Below are 21,632 nucleotides of genomic sequence, written 5' to 3'. Positions count from 1 at the left end.
CATGTTTGAATATAGAGGGGAAAAACAGACGTAAATGAGTGAGGATTCACTTTTGAATCCTTTTTGAAGAGGATTCACTTTTTCTAAAGCTCATAGTGCCCATGTGCTTTGTCTTAACTCTGTGAAAATAAGCCACTGGCAGCTTCTGGCAAAAACATCACTTTGGGTACCTGTCTGTGTTCCTTTTCTTAGGGAGTACGAGGAGACACAGGACCCCAAGGAGATAAAGGGATTGCAGGATGTCCAGGGGCGCAGGGTCAGAAGGTAAGGCTCTTCTGTAAATGTTATTTCCAATTCTCTATAACATTCTCTCCCTCTCTTTCCCCATTCCTTTCCTCCCTCGTTTTCTCTCTTCCATCACTCCTCTCTCTTTTCCTTTCGCCAGTTATATCGATGAGTTTTCCTGTCTGCAGATTAATTCTGCTTTTTAATAATATCAAGGAGTCTTTAGCATTAACAAATTGCATCTCTAACCTCTTTGTAGATGTATAGCCCGAAGCAACTAAAGAAATACATGCTCACTCACTTTAGAGAGGCAGTCTTTGAATCCACACTCTGTCTTTGATATGTTAGTGAGAGGTATTTCATCTTTTGCAGGGACTCAAAGGATTTTCTGGACCTAAGGTACTGGAGTTTTTTCTTAGTTTAATTTGATTTCCAAATGGGATTAGTTTCCCAATAAGCATGTGGCAGAGACCTGCTTTTACCTGACGCCCGTCTATTGTCATCTCTCAGGGAGGACATGGAGACGATGGGACTGATGGACTTGATGGGGAAGAGGTAAGCCATATTTCTTCATGTATCATAAAACTGTCATGAGGTTGCTAAAATTTTTTTAACAGGCAATTTTGTTTTTCTTGTCTTCTTTTAGGGCTCTCATGGATTTCCTGGAATAAAAGGAGAAAAAGGTGATCCAGGATCTCAGGTAACACTTTTCGATACAACAAAGAAGGAGAATTTGGTGACAGAGACAGTCTTAACTGCTGTGTGTCAGTGGTTATAGGGGATAAAATTTACAACTGACTTAACCACATAATGAAGGCCTATTGCTACTGAATATATGCTGCATATCTGATTGAAGCAAGGGGGTAATTATGTAATTTTCAAGAATTTCCACCTAGAAAAATTTAGCACACACAAGCTTATTCTATGGGCATGTTTCTCATGTCTAAAAATGAATGCTTTCACCTGTCAGTGGTTTCTTATGTTCATTTGTTTTTTACCACAACGTTTCCATCAATGTCAGTAATTTCTTTTTTTTTTTTTTTTTTTTTTTTTATTATACTTTAGGGTTTTAGGGTACATGTGCACAATGTGCAGTTTTGTTACATATGTATCCATGTGCCATGTTGATTTCCTGCACCCAGTAACTTGTCATTTAGCATTAGGTGTATCTCCTAATGCTGTCCCTCCCCCCTCCCCCCACCCCACAACAGTCCCCGGAGTGTGATGTTCCCCTTCCTGTGTCCATGAGTTCTCATTGTTCAATTCCCACCTATGAGTGAGAACATGCGGTGTTTGGTTTTTTGTCCTTGTGATAGTTTACTGAGAATGATGTTTTCCAGTTTCATCCATGTCCCTACAAAGGACACGAACTCAGTAATTTCTGTATTGTCTTTATTATGTCAGAAAAAAAAGCAAGAGAGACAAAATTATTTTGGTGGCTTTGGTAGCAAATCACTGTGAAACATTTTTTAACTTTACATTTATTTCAGCACTCATTAGTGTGTGCCTACTTGATTTCAAGCAGCTCTACTTTTATGTTCTGATCCATTGATTTATGAAATATTTTTGAGCACCTGTCATTTGTCAGGCTTGTCATGTGCCAGGCATCTGTCATTGGCCAGGCATATATTCTTATATAATAAGAATCAGAGGTGAACCACACAGCCCTTGTCATCAAAGATCCCACAGTATAGTTGGGGAGACAGACATATCAACAGAATTACATAAAATGTGATTGAGGCCATGTTGTAGATATCTACATGGGAGTCCAGAGAAGGGCATGTAACTCAGCCTGGGGGCAGGGGTTGTCCAGAAAGTCTTCCTGGAGGAAATGACTTCTGAGCTGAAGAGGAACAGGAATTCAGCAAGGTGCAGATGTGGAGGAAGGGCATTCCAGACAGAGGGAGTAGCATAAGCAAAAACATGAGGGTTCAGGGCACTGCCAAGTTTTTCTTCCTGGAGGGAGCATTAGAATACAGGTACTGGGAGGTGAGGTTCAAGAGGTGGTGGGAAGTGATCAAGAAATTGGGAGGGCACTAGTGAGCCATGTGGAAGAGCTTGGTTTTTAACCGTAAGGCAATGGGGAGCCTTTGAAAGATTTTAAGCAGAAGAATCACAATCAGATTTACATTTTAGAAATATTACTTGCAGTAATGTAGACGATATTTTGCAGATGACATAGATGCAAGGCAAAGATGAGAGGCAGATCTGTAGAAATCAGGTGAGAAGTGATGAAGTAAAGCAATGATAGTGAGAACAGACACAAAATATGCTAAGAGTGTAGCAGGGCTCGGACTGAAGTGAGGCTAGCAGGGCACCTAAGGTGCAAAAGGGGCAGAGTTATGTGGAGTAAATACCTACCTCCATTCTGCACCCTAGGTGCCTCTCTCATCTCACACTAGTCATGGTTCTGGGACCTGAAATCTCCAGATATAGGTGACTAGAGGAACAGGAAATAGAGAGTCAGTCAATATGCCTGCAAGGATCCTGGCTTGGGCAAGTTTAATTGGAAATAATTAGGTTTGAGGTGACAATGAAACATGTTGCAGGAAGTCAGGGAACCCGAACAGAGGCTGAAGCCACAGCAGAAGAACATAAATTGTGAAGATTTCATGGACATTTATCATTTCCCCAATGGATACTCTTATAATTTCCTATGCCTGTCTTTAATCTCTTAATCTCATCATCTTTGTAAGATGAGGATATATGTCGCCTCAGGACCCTGTGATGATTGCGTTATCTGCACAAATTCTTTGTAAAGCATGTGTGTTTGAACAATATGAAATCTGAGCACCTTGAAAAAGACAGGATAACAGCGATTTTCAGGGAACAAGGGAGATAACCACATAGTCTGACTGCCTGCAGGGCTGCACACAACAGAGTCATATTTCTCTTCTTTCAGAAAGTGAATAGGAGAAATATCGCTGAATTATCTTCTCAGCAAGGAATCACCCTGGGAAAAGGATTGCATTCCCAGTGGTGGTGGTGGGGGTCTCTAAAATGGCCGCTCTGGGACTGTCTGTCTTATGTAGTTGTAGATAAGGGATGAAATACGCCCTGTTCTCCTGCAAAGCCCCCAGGCTTGCTAGGATTAGGAAATTCCAGCCTGGCGAATTCTAGTCAGACTGGTTGTCTGCTCGTGAACCCTGTTTCCTGTTAAGATGTTTATCAATGACAATGTGTGCCCAGCAGGACGTGGACCTTCATCAGTAATTCTAGTTTCGCCCTGGCCTTGTGATCTCACTCTGTCTCTCTGCCCTTATGATATTTTATTGCCTTTGAAGCATACGATGTCTGTGATCCACTCCCTATTCGTACATCCCTCCACTTTGAAACCCCTAATAAAAACTTGCTGGTTTTGTGGCTCAAGGGGCATCACAGAAACTGCCAACATGTGATGTCACCCCCAGAGACCCAGCTGTAAAATTTCTCTCTTTTGTACTCTTTCCCTCTATTTCTCAGACCAGTGACACTTAGGGAAAATAGAAAAGAACCTATGTTGAAATATTGGGGGCTGGTTCCCCCGATAGAACATCCCTGTGGAAGTTTCCAGTGGGCAATTTAATTATAGATGTTAGAAGCTGCTAGACTGGCTAGGATGTCCAGTACCATAGCCACTAACCACATGGGATTATTTAAAGTTAAATTTTAATTAATTAAGAAATTCTGCTCTTGAGTGGCATTGATTACATTTTATGTGCTTAATAGCCACATATGGCTAATGGCTACCATATTGATGAATGCAGATATCGAACATTTCCATCACTGCAGAAACTCCTGTTGGACAGTGCTATGTTAGACCATGGGAAGTTTTCCAGTTTCTGAGCCTCACTACAAATAATCCTGACCATAGGCTTAAAACTGGACTTAGCACTGCTTGAGAAGTCTAAGGGAATCTGACTGTGATAGGACAAAGAGCATTTTATCTGATTAACCCCCCTACATACAAAACTTCACACTTAACACCATTATACAAACCTCCTACAAGCTAACTCAGAAATTTATTTCAATTTTTTTCAGGGCAGCCCAGGCTCCAGAGGTGCCCCTGGGCAGTATGGAGAGAAGGGCTTCCCAGGGGATCTGGTAAGTTTCTAGGGCCCACTTGGCTCTGAATTTTATACTTGCTCCACAGTTCCTATCTCCTTTCCCTTTGTGTTTCCTGCCTACCCTGTAGGCAAATGCTTGTCTTAGGAGTAGGGGTGATAGGTGTTGGCTGAGGCTTTGGGAAAAGTCTGTTTGTGTCTTATCTGGGTTAGGCCCATCTTCTGAATCCTTATGGTACGTTGAGACTTTCTGGTTCCTCTGGGAGAACATTTCCATAGCTTTATTTATTGGACTTCTAATCTTGCAGACCTACAGATTCACTATTTGCAGACTCAGTTACAGGGGAATCTTTTTACACCCTTGAGGGAATAGCCTAAGAATGTTTGAACCAGTGCATCAGTGAAGCTGCCATCATAGAAAAGGGAAAATCACCATGTAGCAGGCACTCTTTTAATTCTTTATTGCCAAATCTTCTTCAACCTTGAGGAAGTGCTGCTTTGATTTTTTCCAAAATCCTGTGAGTTTCAAATATGAAAAATTTTCCCACACCTCTTATACCTTGACCCAAATTAGCTTAGTACTTGAACATCATACCGTTTTGGGGAAAAAGCTGATATTTCTGAATTCTAAACTACTTTTAAAAATCTTTCTCTAGGGTAATCCAGGACAAAACAATAACATCAAAGGACAAAAGGGCTCCAAAGGAGAACAAGGAAGACAAGTAATTTGATCTATTTTATCTATGAGTTGATTAATTCTGTTATTGATCCAAGTAAATTTAGTAAGATATGTAACCCTTCTGTAATTGAACAAATGCTCTTAAGCCCACATTGAAAAGACCTTTATTTTTTGATGATGCATATTTGTAGTAGGGTACACTTTTATGAGCAAAATTATTAAGTTTCTGGCAAGTGATATTATTTGGGAAAATGTAGTAGCAGTGCATGTTGCTATGCTTTTTTCTTCTTTAAAGGACATATAACTGACTGTTAATATGCAGAATGATCACAGCATGACATGTTTATTCTGCCATTTTAATAGTGCTTGAGGTTTTGATGCTGATGCCTTTATGATTTATTCAGAATTTTTGCCTTTTGATCTTGAGGACATTATTATGTTTTTAGGGTAGAACTGGACAGAAAGGAGTGCAAGGCAGTCCTAGTTCCAGAGGAAGCAGGGTAAGTATTTCTGTGGACATTTATTTCCCCTCCTTACCACTTGAAGATGACAGAGGCATTCAGAATATTTGTTGCGCAGAGTTGGCTGATTCAGGGCTGAAATATTTTTCAGGGCTTATGCATCTTGACACTACTGAAATTTGGGGCCAGATAATTATTTCTTGTGAATGGCTATGCTATGCATTGCCAGATGTTTTGCAGCATTCCTGGTCTCGACCCACGAGTATCAGCAGCACCACCCCTCCTCACTGCCCACTTGTGACATTCAAAAGTGTCTCTAAATATTGTCAGATGTCTGTGGTGGGCGTAGTAGTGGTGGGTTTGAGAGGCAAAATCACCCGTGGTTGAAACCACTGTAACATAGTTGGCCTTTCCCTTTCCACCTTCCAGGTGTTTTGGGATGTCTTTGAAGAGAGCCAATGATTTTGACACAAAAGCTCTCCTTTGGTAGCTTACATAAGAATATTATGAACTAGGTAAATATACTTTCGCTTTACATGTTGCCAATGAGAAAGAGGACTCCCAAATAAATTCTTCCTGAATGGGCCAAAGCACTGGCAATTAGGGTCAAGTGGCAACCTTGAGGTGCTGGCATAACTTTACAGCATCCCATGTTATATCAAGCCTATCACAGCAAAAAACAGGGACATTGGACTTCTCTATCTTTTTAAAAGGAACAACCAAGAAATCGCCTTTCCTTCTGTGGACTACTGAAGCTGGAAGTGATATTTATAATGTATTAAAAACTCCTCTCTCATGCGCTCAGCATGGACATCATTAAAAAAGAATAATGGACAAAGTCCTAGATTTGGCTCTGAGTTTTGTTCAAGAAGGAATTGGAAATGCTTGGATTTCTTTTCTAGTACAAATTTGGAATCTTCTCATCATTTTGAAGGCTGTGGCTGATTACCCTTCTCTCTGGGATAGATGGTGAAGAAATGTGTTTTTATACCACTTGCCTTTGTTTATCTTGAACCACAGTTCTTAAAGGGAAAAGAGCTGGAGTTGGAAGGGGCTAGGCTTCCCAGTGCTTCTGGTAAAATTCTTTGGGACTTTGCCCTCTTCTTCACACAGGAGAATTAAAATGTAATAAGAGGAAGCAGTAGAGCAGCAAGATAAGCTAAATGCTATAAATTTTAAAGATAAGTGTATTTTTGTTGGTTTAAGAGGGAATACTTTTAGTTTAAAATAGCTTTATAACTGACACATCAATCAGGTACTTTAAAAAAAGAGATGCCAGGAGTGGTGTAGGCAATAAATCATGGACAAACCAGCCAGTTATAGGACATGAGGCTCTCGGCCTCCTCCTCATCTTCTACCTGTTTCCCTGCTGACCTCCTCATTTGTAATTTCTTTTCTCCTGAATTAAACAAGGTAACATTGATATAAAACAACATCAGGTCTTCTCCCCTCTCCCCCAACTTTCCGATGCAGAATAGAATTCTCTGTGAGGGTGGGAGCATCTTAAGTGGATGATAAATTTTAAACAACGTAAGCCAATCCAAGACATTGCCTTCTATGTGACAGAATTTCAACTTATGTAAATTAATTGTTTTACCCATTGTTGCCAAAACAATGGATCCACACACTGAAAACCACACTGGAATCCATATTCCAGGCCTCATGCTTTTTGCCTGCCATACACAAAGAATACTTCTATAGCATCTATTTTGCACCAGGTCTTGCTCAAATCACTTTCAAATATTAATTCATTTAATCCTCATAACATACCTGTGAGATAGATACTATTATTACATCCATTTTTTACAGATGGAAAAAATCAAGAAACCTTGGGCAGCTTGCCCAAGGTCACAAGAACTAGTAAGTGGCACAGCTGGGATTTGAACTCAGCCTGTCTCCCCCCAGAGTCTGGGCTGCTAACCACACTGGGTGAGGTTTATTGGGCAATTGCCCTGTGCCACACAGGCTTTAAAGAACAAAACTGAGCTCAAGTCTGCCTGACTTTCAAGGACATATCTCTAACCATTGTGCATATAGTCTGTTACACAGAATACACATTATTTTATCCTTGCTTCTTAATGAAGACAGAATTGTGATGTTATAGGAACCGAGGCCTCAATCTTTGTTTACTGTTTCTTCTCTGCTTTTTTATGTCAAGAGCTTTGGAAATTGATTCTGGGTACAAACAGCTGAAAATTTCAATGGGTAACTTCTTTTAAAGAGTATTTGCATCTTAAAAGCAAAAAGTACCTTGAATCAAGGGGCAGACCCTCAGTGGAAACTGTAAGCAATAGCCAACCTGGTGGAGCCGATACTTGATTTGATAGTTTATTCTAAGGACCTTCAGAAGGTGGGCAGTTGAAAGAAAACAGCAGTTCTGAAATAATTTCCATGGCTACCTTTCTGAATAAATGAATGAAGAAATAGAATTAAAAAAAATACTTGCTTTTTTACCTAAAGTAATCATAGTTGTTTATCACAACACTAAGTGAATTGGTGGTCGAGATGTTCCACAGCTCTCTCAAAGAGGCAAAGACAGGGTTTGAGAGGGTGATAAGAGGGTGCAAATCTTATTCTTGCTGTTTAGGGATAAGGAAGTTAGGATCTGGGGCCTGAATCCTGTTCCCATTTGGCTACCCTCTGGAAAGGAGACTGTGTGACAACCACTAGGTAGAGGGCCTGAGCTGGCAATGTGAACTCGCTTCTGGATAGGCACAGACAGAGATTTGGGCTTCAGGGATCAGCCAAGCTTTTTTGTCCTCTGTTGAACCTAGTGGTAGCCATTTGGACATTTGGATCACCATAGTTGAGCAGACTCCATCAGCCATTTATTTCTTGTAGAATTCTATAGGGACAAGCCCCAGTGGTCCCATATGAGACAATATATCTAGAAATTTTTTACCTCCTCCCAAGATACAATCAGGGGCCCAGGACAGAAAGAAATGGATGTGCCACAGCTCTTCTCCCATGGGAAGGCTCTGATTAGCAGACAGTGCTTTTTGGGATTTGCTGGAGAGGGAAATACAGAAGACAGGGTCTTCAGGATGATTTGATTCTCTAAACAGCCTCCTGGATAATTGTTAGAAGCTGTCAGACTGGAGCTAGGTCTGTAATGACTTTTAAATTAGTTTGCAATCAATCCCCCAAATGTTAGTCTGTAATTAAATGCCCAGTGTGAAAGCTTGTCTATGGAAAACGCCTCAGGGAAATTGTTTCTGTGAGCTGCTCATTACTTGTGTCAATCAGAGAATGAAAGAGGCTGATTTGCCCCAAGGAACCCCTCCATTCAGACATCCACATACTAACATTTTGCCTTTTCTGTCCCAGGGAAGAGAAGGTCGAAGGGGACTCCAAGGTGTTTCTGTAAGTAACCTTGACTTCCTGTTCTCTGTGGTTGATGGGACCAAGGAGGTTTCTCCCATGTAGGTGGTGCTGGGAATCAAATCAGTGAGCATTTGACAAGGGTATAGGAAGTGCCCAGTACTGGACGTGATCCCCACTGACCCAATGATCACTGCAGCTCCCAGGAACAGAACAGACCTAAGGAAAAGCCTCCCTGATAGATACCTTGCAGACAGGCAGAACCTATGCAATTCCAAATATTGTGCATTTGACTGCTCTTCATGTGCTTTGGGAATCAACTTCAAGAGACAGAAATCGCTTATTGGAATAAGAAACAAGTTTATATTCATTCCTTAGACAGTCTAGAACAGTAAAATCCTAGGCAAAGTAGAGGGTGAGCCACGAGTCAGACAAAACAGTACCTATTTCTGATGTAAATACTATAAAGAGAAAATCTATATGGAAACAACATGTAGAAAAGCTTGACACTGGAACCTCTTGTTCATCAGGGAGAACCAGGAAATCCTGGACCTACAGGCACATTGGGAGCTGAAGGATTACAAGGTCCACAGGTGTGTTGGAATATTTTGTAAATATTGATAAATGCTGTGAAGTTATTCTGATGGGAAGAAGGCAGGTATTTCTGTATAAAAATAAATAACTGAGAATCTGCCCCCTGCCCTATTTTGCATTCCCCATTATGGGATGGGGGGTGATTTTGTTCCATCAAACTTGCTTCATTATTTGCAGGTCACTAATAAGCCTTTGTAGAGGAAAGATGTGCTCTTGTGCTCACCTGGTATTGTGTCTTCATATTAGTAATAGTGAATGATTAATACCTTCATATTACATTAGTAATTAACACCAGGATCAACAAATTGGTTTTCCATAGCTGGGGTCATGTATACACAGGCTCCCACAAATGAAAATTAGTTGAAAGTTGGAAATTGCTACTCAACTTGCCTAAAGCTAACTCTACAGGGGTATCAGTATTTCTGGAATATGACTGATAGGGCGTTCTGTGAGCCATTTGCATCTTTCATGGTTATATCATTAGTAATATGAGCATTGGAAGTCAGAGCATCATTGTCTTGCTTCTCTCCATGCCAGAAGGGGAAGCTGTGGTCATTGTGGAGAGTAGCTTTGTAACACATGGTCGTTTAGTCATCTTATGAAGCCCACTTTACATGAAGCCTAACTTAAGCCTGGACTTGTATGGAAGGGCCTGTGTAGCTGTGCCTATTCTAAGGTCTTCCTGGGAATTCATTTTTTTCTAGAAAATTCAGATATTAGGACCAAACTGGAATTTGGGATTCTCTTGAGTGGTTCTGGGGTCCCTGTACCAAACTATGAGCTAGCAGTTTCTCTAGATTGGGTAGGGAAGGGACCAGCTTAGATCCATTCCCAGGCTTTGGGGTGATGTGGGGGTGGCAATGACAGTTACTTCAGATATCTCAGACACCCAAGGGTCCCTTTGACACTGAGACAGTGAATCAAAGCTCACCTGGTGGCTCCTGGGCAGCCCAGGGCCATTTCACAGCTGGTACTTCAATAGGAAGAAACGTTACTGCCACCTCTAGTTTTTGCTTCTATATGAGATAACCACATGAGAACCATGTGTTTGATGGCAAATATGGCAGAAAAATAGACTTTGATTCTTCTGATAGGGGTCTGCTGTTAAGATGCCCTTTTGTGCTAATTTGAAACAACTTTACTCTCTATTTTACACATTAATAAGGGCTTTGGCTCAGGTAACCCGTCCATTGAAAGGAATTCATCTGACTGTTGTTTGTGTCTTACTTCCTTTTCTTATAGGTTTCATTTCCTGCTTTGGCCTATTTTTATGTCCTCTGTAGGAGAGGGATGAAGGTCTTATATACAGGCTGGGAATTCCTTAAAAAGATCTGGACCACTGAGTCCACTACGCCTGTCCTCAATTACTCTTAATACATGCTTAATCTCAGGATTAAAAGGCTGCGGGAAGGGTTGGATCATTGCTTTTCTGCAGGGTGTTTCAAAAGAAACACTGAGAAGTAAGCTTTCATTGACATAATTGCATTGTATTTCCTTTGTTACCACTAAAGGGGACACAGGGAAATCCTGGCAGAAAAGGAGAAAAAGGAAGCCAGGGGCACAAAGGACCTCAGGTGAGTGACTCAGAGACATTAGGCTCAATGACTCTTAACAATTATTTTCCTCTTAGTGCAAAAAAACTTCACATATAATTTTTTTGTATTATTTACATCTACATTATTTCATTTTTGGATTATCTGGGGCAAAATTTTAGTGCAGCTCAGATTCCTCATACATAGCTAAAGCACTCCTCTTTCTCCTTCACTGGGGTTTTACAGTGAAAGCACAAATCCATTTCATCAGCCTAAAGAAAGCATTTGGAAGAATACAAATGTTGCCCAATCATAACATTTCCTCCAAAAACTGATACATTATTCTGATTTTTCTAACTTTTAAAATTTATACATGCCATGCACATATGTTTCCATTGACTATAGATATTTAAAATTGACTGTACAAAGATCCCTTGCTACTCAAACCTACTTGATTCCTACGTTCACCTCTTGAATTCACCATCTGAATCTGTTTGTTTCCTGAGAAATAATAGTTTGGATTGTGAAGGATTTGTAGGAAAAATGTTCTAAATCTATTCAGTTCTGCTCAGATAGTGAGAGTTCACAAGGCAAGGGATACCCATATTTCTATATTCCTAGCATGTGTGGTCAGTTATCTTTCTGATAATATGTGTGTGAAAGACACTTCTGCCCATTTTTTTTATTGGGAAGCTGAAACATATCCTGCATGCCGTTATGTATGTGCATATGATACGGTGCACAAAGATGGCAGCAAAGTGTCTTGTTCTAAAAAAATCAGTGCATTATGACAGTTTTCCCACATTTGGAAATAGTATGTGTTGACTCAAGGGTGCCTTTTCTTTTTCTCACTAAGCCCCATATGGACTAGTGATGTCCCTGCAGATTAAAACATGTGGTCCTCTAACTAGGACTGGAACCTGAGTCATCTGGTTCAGCTCTGCCATCTGTCTCTCTCCTCCTGGGTGGCTGGATCTCTTGTTAAGGCTGCATCAAAGAGTTGTTGGGAATAACATGAAGGAAAGTGAAATGTTTCTAATGGGCTTTCTAAGAATTACTACGGTGCCAACTTTTTTAGTCTCTAATTTTTTTTTCAGGGTTCTCGTGGGCTAATGGGAGCTAAAGGGAGCACTGGAAGACCTGGACTTTTGGGGAAAAAAGTAAATGTTATTTCTGTTTTTTAATTCTTTTAAAAACATATTTTATATTTAATGGATAATTAATAATTGCCTATATTTATGAGGTACAATGTGATGTTTTCTTTTTTTAAATTATCCTTTAAGTTCTGGGATACATGTGCAAAACATGCAGATTTGTTACATAGGTATACATGTTCCATGGTGGTTTGCTGCCGCCATCAACCCGTCATCTAGGTTTTAAGCCCCGCATGCATTAGGTATTTGTCCTAATGCTCTCCCTCTCCTTGGCCCCCACCCCCTGACAGACCCTAGTGTGTGATGTTCCCCTCCCTGTGTCTATGTGTTCTCATTGTTGAACTCCCACTTATGAGTGAGAACATGCAGTGTTTGGTTTTCTGTTCCTGTGTTAGTTTGCTGAGAATGATGGTTTCCAGCTTCATCCGTGTCCCTGCAGAGGACATGAACTCCTTCTTGAAAAAAGTAAATGTTATTTCTTATGGATTTCAAATACAGAAGTACCTCCATTTTCTTCCTGATTTTCACGTTAATTCCTCATGTGATTGAATCCAAGCACCATCAGCAAGTCACCAGCATTCCGCTAATATGTTCTCTTCCTTCCATTGAGCAAAGAGTTTCTAACTGCTGACCTCTCCATGAAGCTGCCCCGTTTCCCTAGGACAGAGTGATCTCACCCATCAGAAACAACTCTAAAAGATCTCTTTCACCCCCTGATTTCCTGAATCCAAGAATGCACGTGGTTGCTGAGTTGAGTGGAGGATGGGTGGCGTCAGAACTCAAATCCGTTGGTGCATGCGGTTCTCGAACCACAACTATCTCTGAGATGGCTCTGTTGGGGGTCGTCAGAGAGCAAACGATTAACCTCATCAGAATCTGACTCCCCTGTTTAAAACCTTTCAATGGCCCCCTCTCTAGGGTCCTGTGACCTGTGCAGCCACACAGGTGGCCTTGCTGAGAAGAACACCCTGATGAGTTTAATGCTCTGCTGTCATGGTCCTGAATCTCATTTTTTAAGCAAGGGGCCTGAGTTTTCCTTTTACACTGAGCCCAGCAAATTGTATCATGGGTCTTGGCTTTCCCATGGCCTCCAGGAAATATTCAAACTTTAAGGTAGTTACAAGATAAATAAATTCTGGGGAGCTAATGTATAGCATAGTGACTATGGTTAACAATACAGTATTGTTGACTCGAAATTTTGCTAAGAGAGTAGATCTTAAATGCTCTCAACTTAAAGCAAAAATAAAAAAGGAAAAGTGGTAATATGATAAGGCAATAGATACATTACCTAACTTAACTGTGGCAATCATTGTACAACATATATGTATATCAAATCATGTTGTACACCGTAAACATATGCAATTATTTGTTAATAAGGTAGGGGGTCATTTACAAGGCCCTTTGCTATTTGCCCCATTTCATTCTAAGGTTTCACTGCTTACCTCCCTCCTACGTGCCTGCCTCAGGCCTCTCACTAATGCCTTCCCTCTTCCTGGATCACTCTCACCCCTTTCTTGCCCAGTCCCCTGACATACAACTCATCCTTCAGTCCTCAGCTTCCCTGCTCCTTTCCTTTCGGCAGCCTCCTCAGGCTCACCAAATCTGACTTAGACTCCCCTTCTGTTTGCTTCCATAGCACCCTGAACCTTATCTCACAATATTATAATTGCCTGTCTAATAATTTCTTTTTCCAGCCAGGTGAAGGCAGGACCACCCCAATGTGTTTATTTTGCAGTTCAATAAATAATTGTTGGATAGGCAAATGCATCAGCAAATGAGTCAACTTCCCCTGGAGTCAATTTTCTACTTTTTGCCTTCTCCTTCAGTCCTTTTATAATACTGGAAAAGCAGCACACCAGTCCAACTCTGGGCTGTGCTAGACATCTTCTGCTAGCTATGAAAAAACCATAATTTGTGCCCTACTCTCATCCCCTTAGTGAGCACTGACCCCTCACTGAGAACCTTGAGTCTCCTCATCGAGTGGACAGAACTTTCCGTGGTAGGAACCAGGTTTGATTTTACTGATCTGAAGCTCTTCTTGTCCCACTTACTAGGGAGAGCCTGGACTTCCTGGAGATCTAGGGCCAGTGGGGCAAACTGGGCAGCGAGGAAGACAGGTATGAAGTTTTGAAGTCCCTACCCTCCCCAGATCTGAGTATTCAGTTCCAAAGTAAAGAGAAGGGGTTGACACCATCAGCCCAAGTATGGGGGGCATGAAAGGTATTTCAGCATCTAGGAAAATGTGAGAACATTTCTCCCAACCCCTAAAGCTCTCATTCCATAGATAGTCTGTCAACGTGAAGGAAAACAGCAAGCAGGAGAAGGGGGGTAGGCAGAGAGGATAATGGATGAGTTAGAACAGGGCATTTCAATACCTTAACAACCAGCATGGCCACATAGATGCGTATCTGTTGAAAAACAACACTGCCCATTTCACCTCTCTTCTTGCAAAAGTCTAGGGTGACAATGAGAGATGGAGGAATAAGGCTAAGAAATGGGGCATCGCATTTTTAGGCCTGCACTGTGTCCTAACGGCTTTGGCTATAACAAGATCTCAGCTCATGGAGCAGCCAGTATAGGAACAATTATTTCATTTAAAAAAAATTAGTGTTTATTACAAACATTATACATAGATATCATAGAAAATTTACCAAGCACAAACATTAGTCACAATAGCCAAGAAAATACGGAATCAACCTAAGTATCCATCAATGGATGAATGGATAAAGAAAATGTGGTATGTATACGTAATGGAATACTATTCAGCCTTTAAAAAGAAGAAAATGTGGTCATTTGTGACAACATGGATGGATCCAGAGAACATTATGTGAAGTGAAATAAACCAGGCATGGAAAGTTAAATAGAAGAAGATCTCACTTATAGGTGAAATGTAAAAAAAAGTCAAAATCATAGAAACAGAGAATTAAAATGGTAGTTACCAGAGGTGGTAACAAGGGAGATATTGGTCAAAGTATACAAAATTTCAATTAGAAAGAAGGAATAATTTCAAGAGATCTATTGTATATCATGGTGACTACAGTTAATATATCGTATATTTGAAAATTGCAAAAAAAAAAAAAGAAAAAAATGGTAAATAGACATAAGGAGCCAGAGGCTTACAGGAGAACAAATGATTAGGGCACAGCAAGTTTCTAACTTATGGCTACACCCACAATCCATTGCCTCTATAAAGACTTTCAATCTTCCTTCATTGCATTTTCTATCCATAAAATTAAATGCTTGTAGAATGGTCCAGCAAGTCTTAAAAAGTATCTTTTTATGTGATCTAATTTGAAACCATGAATCTAAAAGGAAAGGAAGAAAGAAGGAAGGAAGGAAGAGAGGAAAGAAAGAGGAGAGGGGAAGAGAGAGAAGGAAAGAAAATTTACCCAGAATAAAAGATAGGAAAGAGGGAAGAAAAGAACTATTACTTGTAATCCACCATTTTGAGATATTTATCATTATCATCCTGGAAATTTTTAAAAAATTATTCTAAACAATGTATCGTGAGCATATTTTCATGTCATTACATTTTTCCTCAACATAATTTTTAGTAGCTTCAAAATATTCTACTAAATGCATATACATTCATTTATTTGACCAATATCTTGTTATTGGTTATTTAGCTTGCTTTCAGTTTTTCACTGTGATAAACAACACAGCAATGAACATTCATGCTGTGTTGTCCTAACTAAAATTTTGGACAAAACCGTAATGAATTTCTACATAGAGATTTCTAAAGTAGCATAGCTGGATCAAAGAATATGTACATGTTTCATAAAGGCTTTGAACGCCATTATGAAGTGCCCTTAGGAAAATTCAAACAGTATGTGGATCCACGTGTTATTCAGGAGAGTGTTTTAGGGCATCCACAACAACAGGTATTGTCATTTTTTTCCATCTTTACCATTGACAAAAATAGTATCTCATTGCAGGGTCAAATTTGCATTTTTTTGTTACCAGTGAGGACGAACATTTTTTTCTGTATGTCTATTGACTATTTGTAATCCTTCTTCAGAGAGTTTCTCACCTGTATTGTTTGGACCAGCTCCTAATTTTCTAGGCAAGAAACTGCCACTGACTCCACAAGTCCTGAATGACCACCCCTCTGCTTCCTGCAATGTTTACAGAATGGAGCTGGTCAAAGAAGTACAGGGAACATACCAGGGAGTGAGGAAAACACAGCAACACAATGTTCTTAGGGTTCGAGGTCACCAGTTAGGCACCTTCTGCATGGAAGTCCCCAGTGCTTCTCTTCTGACACTGTAATCTCCCCAGTATAGATTAAAATTAATTTCCATTTTTGAGAAATTGAAATAAACTGGTGTGTTTACACAGGGAGATTCTGGCATTCCAGGCTACGGTCAGATGGGACGAAAAGGAGTAAAGGTAAATATGGAAAGCAATTATTTTTATTCATTGATGAATCAAACTAAATAATACAAGAAGAAATGATCATACTGCAGAAGTGATATGTTGATGTATTTATGTTCTGTGCTGAAAATTATAGGGCCCAAGAGGATTCCCTGGAGATATGGGGCAGAAGGTATTGTATGCATGACCTTTTGAAATTACCATGATCTTAACCTTCTACTTGAGAACTGAGATAAACCTGTAGGTCTGAATGAAATGGGGGCAATAAGGAGAAACTCAAGACAGTTGTTTTCCTTGGGCTTCCTGAGGAAAGAATTATATTTAACCTCTATGAATCTTTACATTGGAAAAGATTGTTCTGTCCATCATTACCTGATGCCTCTGCCTTGAAAGCCTACCTCCAGGTATCCTCTCAAGTTCAGTCTTCTGTTCTCTTCTTGATTTTCTGCCTTGGTGATTTCATTCAATACTCTTGGCTTGGGTTATTGCTATTTGTTCTTCATTATTGTGCCCTTTATTTTCTCTCACCTGAACGATTACAGTATCCTTCTAATTGGGTTCCTACTTCCATCTTCCCCCTGATTCAGTTAATTCCAAACGCTACTGTCACTTGACTTTTTTTCCAAAGCATAGCCAAATTATGTCACTTTCCTACTCAAACATCTTCAAGAATTTCTCATTGCCTGCCAGACTGAAATCCATCTTCATGCTGTAGGAACAGACATACCTTTCATCTCAACCCAAGTAGCTCAAGTTATGTCTGTTTTATACATTGGAATTCTGTAGAAAGATCTCCCTTAGAAAAAAAAGTCCAGAACAATGTCTTCTATGTAAGTGATGCTTATATTAAAATACAAAATATGGGTTAAAAAATAGAATATCTAATAATCAAATAAAGTCTAGGAAAACTGTCAACTGTGAATCCTCTTAAAACTATTTTTAATGAATGAATTATCAAAAGAGATTCTTAAGTACAAAAGGGTGCAAAAGGGACAATATAAATAACCATTAGAAAGAAAGTCCTCATTGTAGAGGATCAATTTTCCAATTTACTGATAAAGGGAGAAAATTAGCATAATTCAACTTACAGATAAATGTGAAATAAGCATATCGATAAATAACTGTCAAAATTTTAAAAAATCAGAACAGATTATTTTCACCTTCAACTTTTTCATAAATGTTTTATGAATTTATAAAGTAATTCATTATTTATTTCATATAGTCAATACTCCAAATGTTTTTCTGGGTTTTCAAGCATTTTCTTTGGATATTTTTAGTAACTGGATGACCACTGAAGTGATATGTATATGTAAATATTTATATTATTAAAAAATTAAAAATAGTTTGAAGAATAAGTGTACCAATGACTTAGTTCCAAATGACAGGAAAAGATGACATTTAATGTTGTACTGGCCTTCATTAATGTATAATTGTCATAATATCAATCAAGTTTGAGTCCAGAGAGTTTTTTTTTAATTCTTTCATAGCAAATACTTTAACATCTTGACTTTTTATATCTGAATCTTCAGGGTGATATTGGTGATCCTGGAATTCCTGGGGGACCTGGACCCAAAGGATTTAGGGGACTAGCAGTAAGTAGCCTATAATTCCAGAAATGATAAATATTTCTTTGGCAGACTTTGGCTTTTATGTTATAATAATAAATGTGGATTATTGATTCAACCCAAGGGCATCTGAAATGCCACTTGCTAGCTGTGACCTTCAACACATCTTTTCAGGGTCTCTATTTCTGTAACATAAGAATTGAACTTAGTGACATCTAAGGTCACATTCAGCTCTAAAAGTTTATGGTTCAATGAATCAGTACTATTTTAAAGATTTACAAATTGATAACTTGCTATTCCAAGAAATGTCAGTGCCTTCCAGTCTTTTCTAAGGCACGTATTAAATCCTGGCATATTAACCCCGTGAGTGGAAATGAAGGTGACAGTCGAAAGATGTCCTTCCCACTGTGTCCCTGAGGGTTTCTGACAATTCCACTATCCATCACAAGGTCATATGGGCTATTTTGAGGAAGGCTATTGAGATCTTCTAATTAGCAAAGTGCAGCATCGAATATTATGCTTACTTGCTTAGAAGCAAAATGCTGAGACAGGCATCCTTTCATTTTAAAGTTTGAGTGCCATATCAGTGGTCACCATCAGTGTGAAAAAAGATGCAACTCAATGGATACTTTCCATCTGGCTGGATAAATTTCATTAGTATCCGTATCCATCACTTCGGGGTATGGGAATGACATAGCCCACTCATGTCCTCTTATGTGTGTAGGGAATCATTTTTCTTATTTGATTTTTTACAGATGGGAGGTTTCTCATTAGACCTCTGTGTGCCCTCATATATTTGTTTTTCCTATTAGCACCAGTCCCAATTTATGGCTAATTAAGATTGAAATGCACAGCCAGTGCCAGAACAAAGTATGTCACTATTAAAGAGGCTAGGAGGGAAATGGATATTTACCTGTCATTAAGAATATATTGTTTATATCAGAAGTAAGCAATTTACCTGACTTCAATTAATAGCTGCTATCTTTTTAAAAGTTTTTTTAAAATTAGAAAGTCTTATCGAAACTGAAGTAGTCCCCATAGATAGACAATGTTGAAACTAATGTATTAATATATTCCTATCTGCAGCTCACTGTAGGCTTGAAAGGTGAAGAGGGATCTCGAGGACTCCCAGGCCCTCCTGGACAGAGAGTAAGTGTATCCATAAGAACTAAGTAGGATATAGTAGTTTCCAGTATGTTCCATGGAAAGGGCACAGAATTTAAAGTCAAATGCAATGGATTTAAGTCCAGATTCTGCTTTTTACTAGCTATATGACCCAGTCACTGGGTCTTTCAGTTTATTTCTAAAATGAGGGGATGACATATTCTATCCTAACTACCTCAAAAGGTATCTGTGAGGATCAGATAATCAAATGTGACTATTCTTTGTAAACTGTAAGGTTTACAAATAGTAATATTGCATTGCAAAATAGTTAATAGCAAATAAAATATACAATGCAAATATTTAATATTGGTTAACGCCAGTGTTAACTCCAGGTTGATGGAGTTTACCAAAACCACTATTGTTGCCTTCCTATCCTCAAAATTTAGACTTTAGAGAGATTTGGAAATATAGGCGCAACTTCCCCTGTGATTGCATTACAAGAAAAGTGGCACCTCTGGAAGCATTCTCAGGCAGAGTCAGGCATATCTCCTACTGACGAAATAGCCATTTCTCTATTTCAGTGCCTCCCAGGTTGTTCTAATGATTTAGTTACACATCTGTCTCTCCTGACAAGCACAGTCAGGTGAGAATTAAATATTGCGAGCACCTGTGTTTTGTGGCGGAGGCCCAGGCAGCATTGTGTAAGGAGTGGATAAGCTGCTTATCTTGTTTTGTGCATTGTATTTTCTGATTACTTGAAGAGGTTCTTGAACTTGGGACTTTATTATGAAAGCAAAAAACATGAATGGTTTTGTGGAAAACTGAATCCATATTAGAATGACAATCAGCTAATGGTAAGGATACTCTGATACAATATTTACTTTTTTGGCATTAAGGAAGGTGTGAATATTCCTAGTTATGTGAGTGAGAATGTAGTCTCTGGGCCAATCTGGTCTGCTCTGGATTTATCTCCTCAGATTCTGGGGCTCTCATCTGGGGACACCCACATCTTCCTGGTCTTGTGCTTGGCCCAGCTAGTCTGGACTGGAATTTGGCTTCTTTATCTCAAGCTCTTGATCCTCAGCCTCTGCTTAAGAACTTGTTCAAAGTTATTCAAGGGCTCGCTCTTTCAGGACATCCTCTCCATGGTTCTGATTCTCTGTAAAATGTGGACTGTCTACTCTGTGTATTAGCCAGAAACTGTTTATCTCTCTGTTTAAATTGTCATGTATTCTTTTCTGTTATCTGCCATAACTTGTAAAAGGAAGAATGATACTACATGTTTTCATGGATGCATAATTTCCTGATTTGAGTTAGAAGGTTAATATGTCCCAATGGGTACAATTAGGGATGCCACAACAGTTCTGGTTAACTCCAGCAATCCAAAATAGGCCACATAGACATTCAGCAGACCTTTAACTGTTTATTGAATGGATGGACAGACGGAGAAGTGACCCCGTTGTCATTTAGAACAGAGGTTCTTATGCCGACATCCCTGGTTGAACCTCTGACGGAGTCAATGAAATTGTACAAGTGCAAGCATGAAATCACATTTTTTTGAAGTGAGCATACAGGCATTCATTAGTTGCCCAAGGGAACCTATATATGCAAATATATTAAGAATCACAGCCAAGGAGAAGCCTGATCCTGATTAATGGAAGTAAGAAGCAGCAAAGAGAAAAGCTCAAGCTGCTGAGAAAGAAGGACTGAGTTCTTTCAGGGAGTCTTCCCTGATTCAACTCACCAAATTATTTGTTTTGCTTTGATCCATAATCTCTTGGCATTTATGAGCTTATTGTAATGATTTAGTTACACTTCTGTAACTCTTTTTTTGTGTAATGTTTATTTTGCTATGTAATTGTCTTTGGATCTTTCTCATATGTAGAGGCTGTTTCTTATTTCCTGTGTTTTATACTCGATGTGTAATATAACTGTTCCTCTGAATTCTCAATAAATTACTCTCCTTGGCACTGCCCTTTGAAAAGTCTGCTGTTTATAATTTTAAGCATTCTTCTGAGAAATACCTTCCTCTAAGTATTACATCTTTAGTAAAAATATCTGTAAGAAATACCTTTGTTTCTTCTTATCACTGAAGAAAAATAATTTTGTTAACTTTGGTAGACATTAGCTTACCCGATCTAACACTGAAACAAAAAATTTACACCCTTGATGTGAGTAGGGAAAATATATGGCAATTAATCCACTGGGTTTGGGAATATTTTAACTACTCTCTACCAGCTGTGCTTTTAAGACAGAAAGTTTTTTGTTTTCTCTTGTTTTATTACTAAAGACTTCAATTGGCATACCACTAACTTGCTCTGTTTTTGTTTTTCCTAGGGCATTAAAGGCATGGCAGGGCAGCCTGTATATTCTGTATGTATCTATGTATCTCCTTATTCATGAAAGAAAACTCAACAAGTTCACTGGGAAATAAACACAGTTACTCAAAGGTCACTATACTCATGTTTCTTTTCTCTCTCCTTTTTCAACATTTACAGCAATGTGATCTGATCCGGTTTTTGCGGGAACATAGTCGTGAGTATCTGTTATGGAACAAGAGCATCCATCAATGGTTGGTGA

General features: G+C 39.2%; 1 protein-coding gene across 1 annotated transcript in view; it reads left to right on the top strand.

Moving 5' to 3' along the window:
- Positions 1-21,632, top strand: part of COL6A5 (collagen type VI alpha 5 chain) — a 135,338-nt gene that overhangs the window by 67,683 nt on the left and 46,023 nt on the right. Inside the window, exons 14-31 of the mRNA XM_055295466.2 lie at positions 193-264; positions 598-624; positions 736-780; positions 872-925; positions 4,246-4,308; positions 4,925-4,990; positions 5,394-5,447; positions 8,736-8,771; positions 9,260-9,322; positions 10,835-10,897; positions 11,953-12,015; positions 14,064-14,126; positions 16,348-16,398; positions 16,520-16,555; positions 17,913-17,975; positions 19,035-19,097; positions 21,390-21,425; positions 21,551-21,587. Of these exons, the coding sequence (XP_055151441.2) occupies positions 193-264; positions 598-624; positions 736-780; positions 872-925; positions 4,246-4,308; positions 4,925-4,990; positions 5,394-5,447; positions 8,736-8,771; positions 9,260-9,322; positions 10,835-10,897; positions 11,953-12,015; positions 14,064-14,126; positions 16,348-16,398; positions 16,520-16,555; positions 17,913-17,975; positions 19,035-19,097; positions 21,390-21,425; positions 21,551-21,587 (955 nt within the window). The remainder of the gene's footprint in view (positions 1-192; positions 265-597; positions 625-735; positions 781-871; positions 926-4,245; positions 4,309-4,924; positions 4,991-5,393; positions 5,448-8,735; positions 8,772-9,259; positions 9,323-10,834; positions 10,898-11,952; positions 12,016-14,063; positions 14,127-16,347; positions 16,399-16,519; positions 16,556-17,912; positions 17,976-19,034; positions 19,098-21,389; positions 21,426-21,550; positions 21,588-21,632) is intronic.

Source organism: Symphalangus syndactylus, chromosome 10 (assembly GCF_028878055.3).
Source record: "Symphalangus syndactylus isolate Jambi chromosome 10, NHGRI_mSymSyn1-v2.1_pri, whole genome shotgun sequence".
Taxonomy (NCBI): Eukaryota; Metazoa; Chordata; class Mammalia; order Primates; family Hylobatidae; genus Symphalangus; species Symphalangus syndactylus.
The sequence above is the reverse complement of the archived record's forward strand: the minus strand, read 5'-3'. Positions and strand labels throughout refer to the sequence as shown.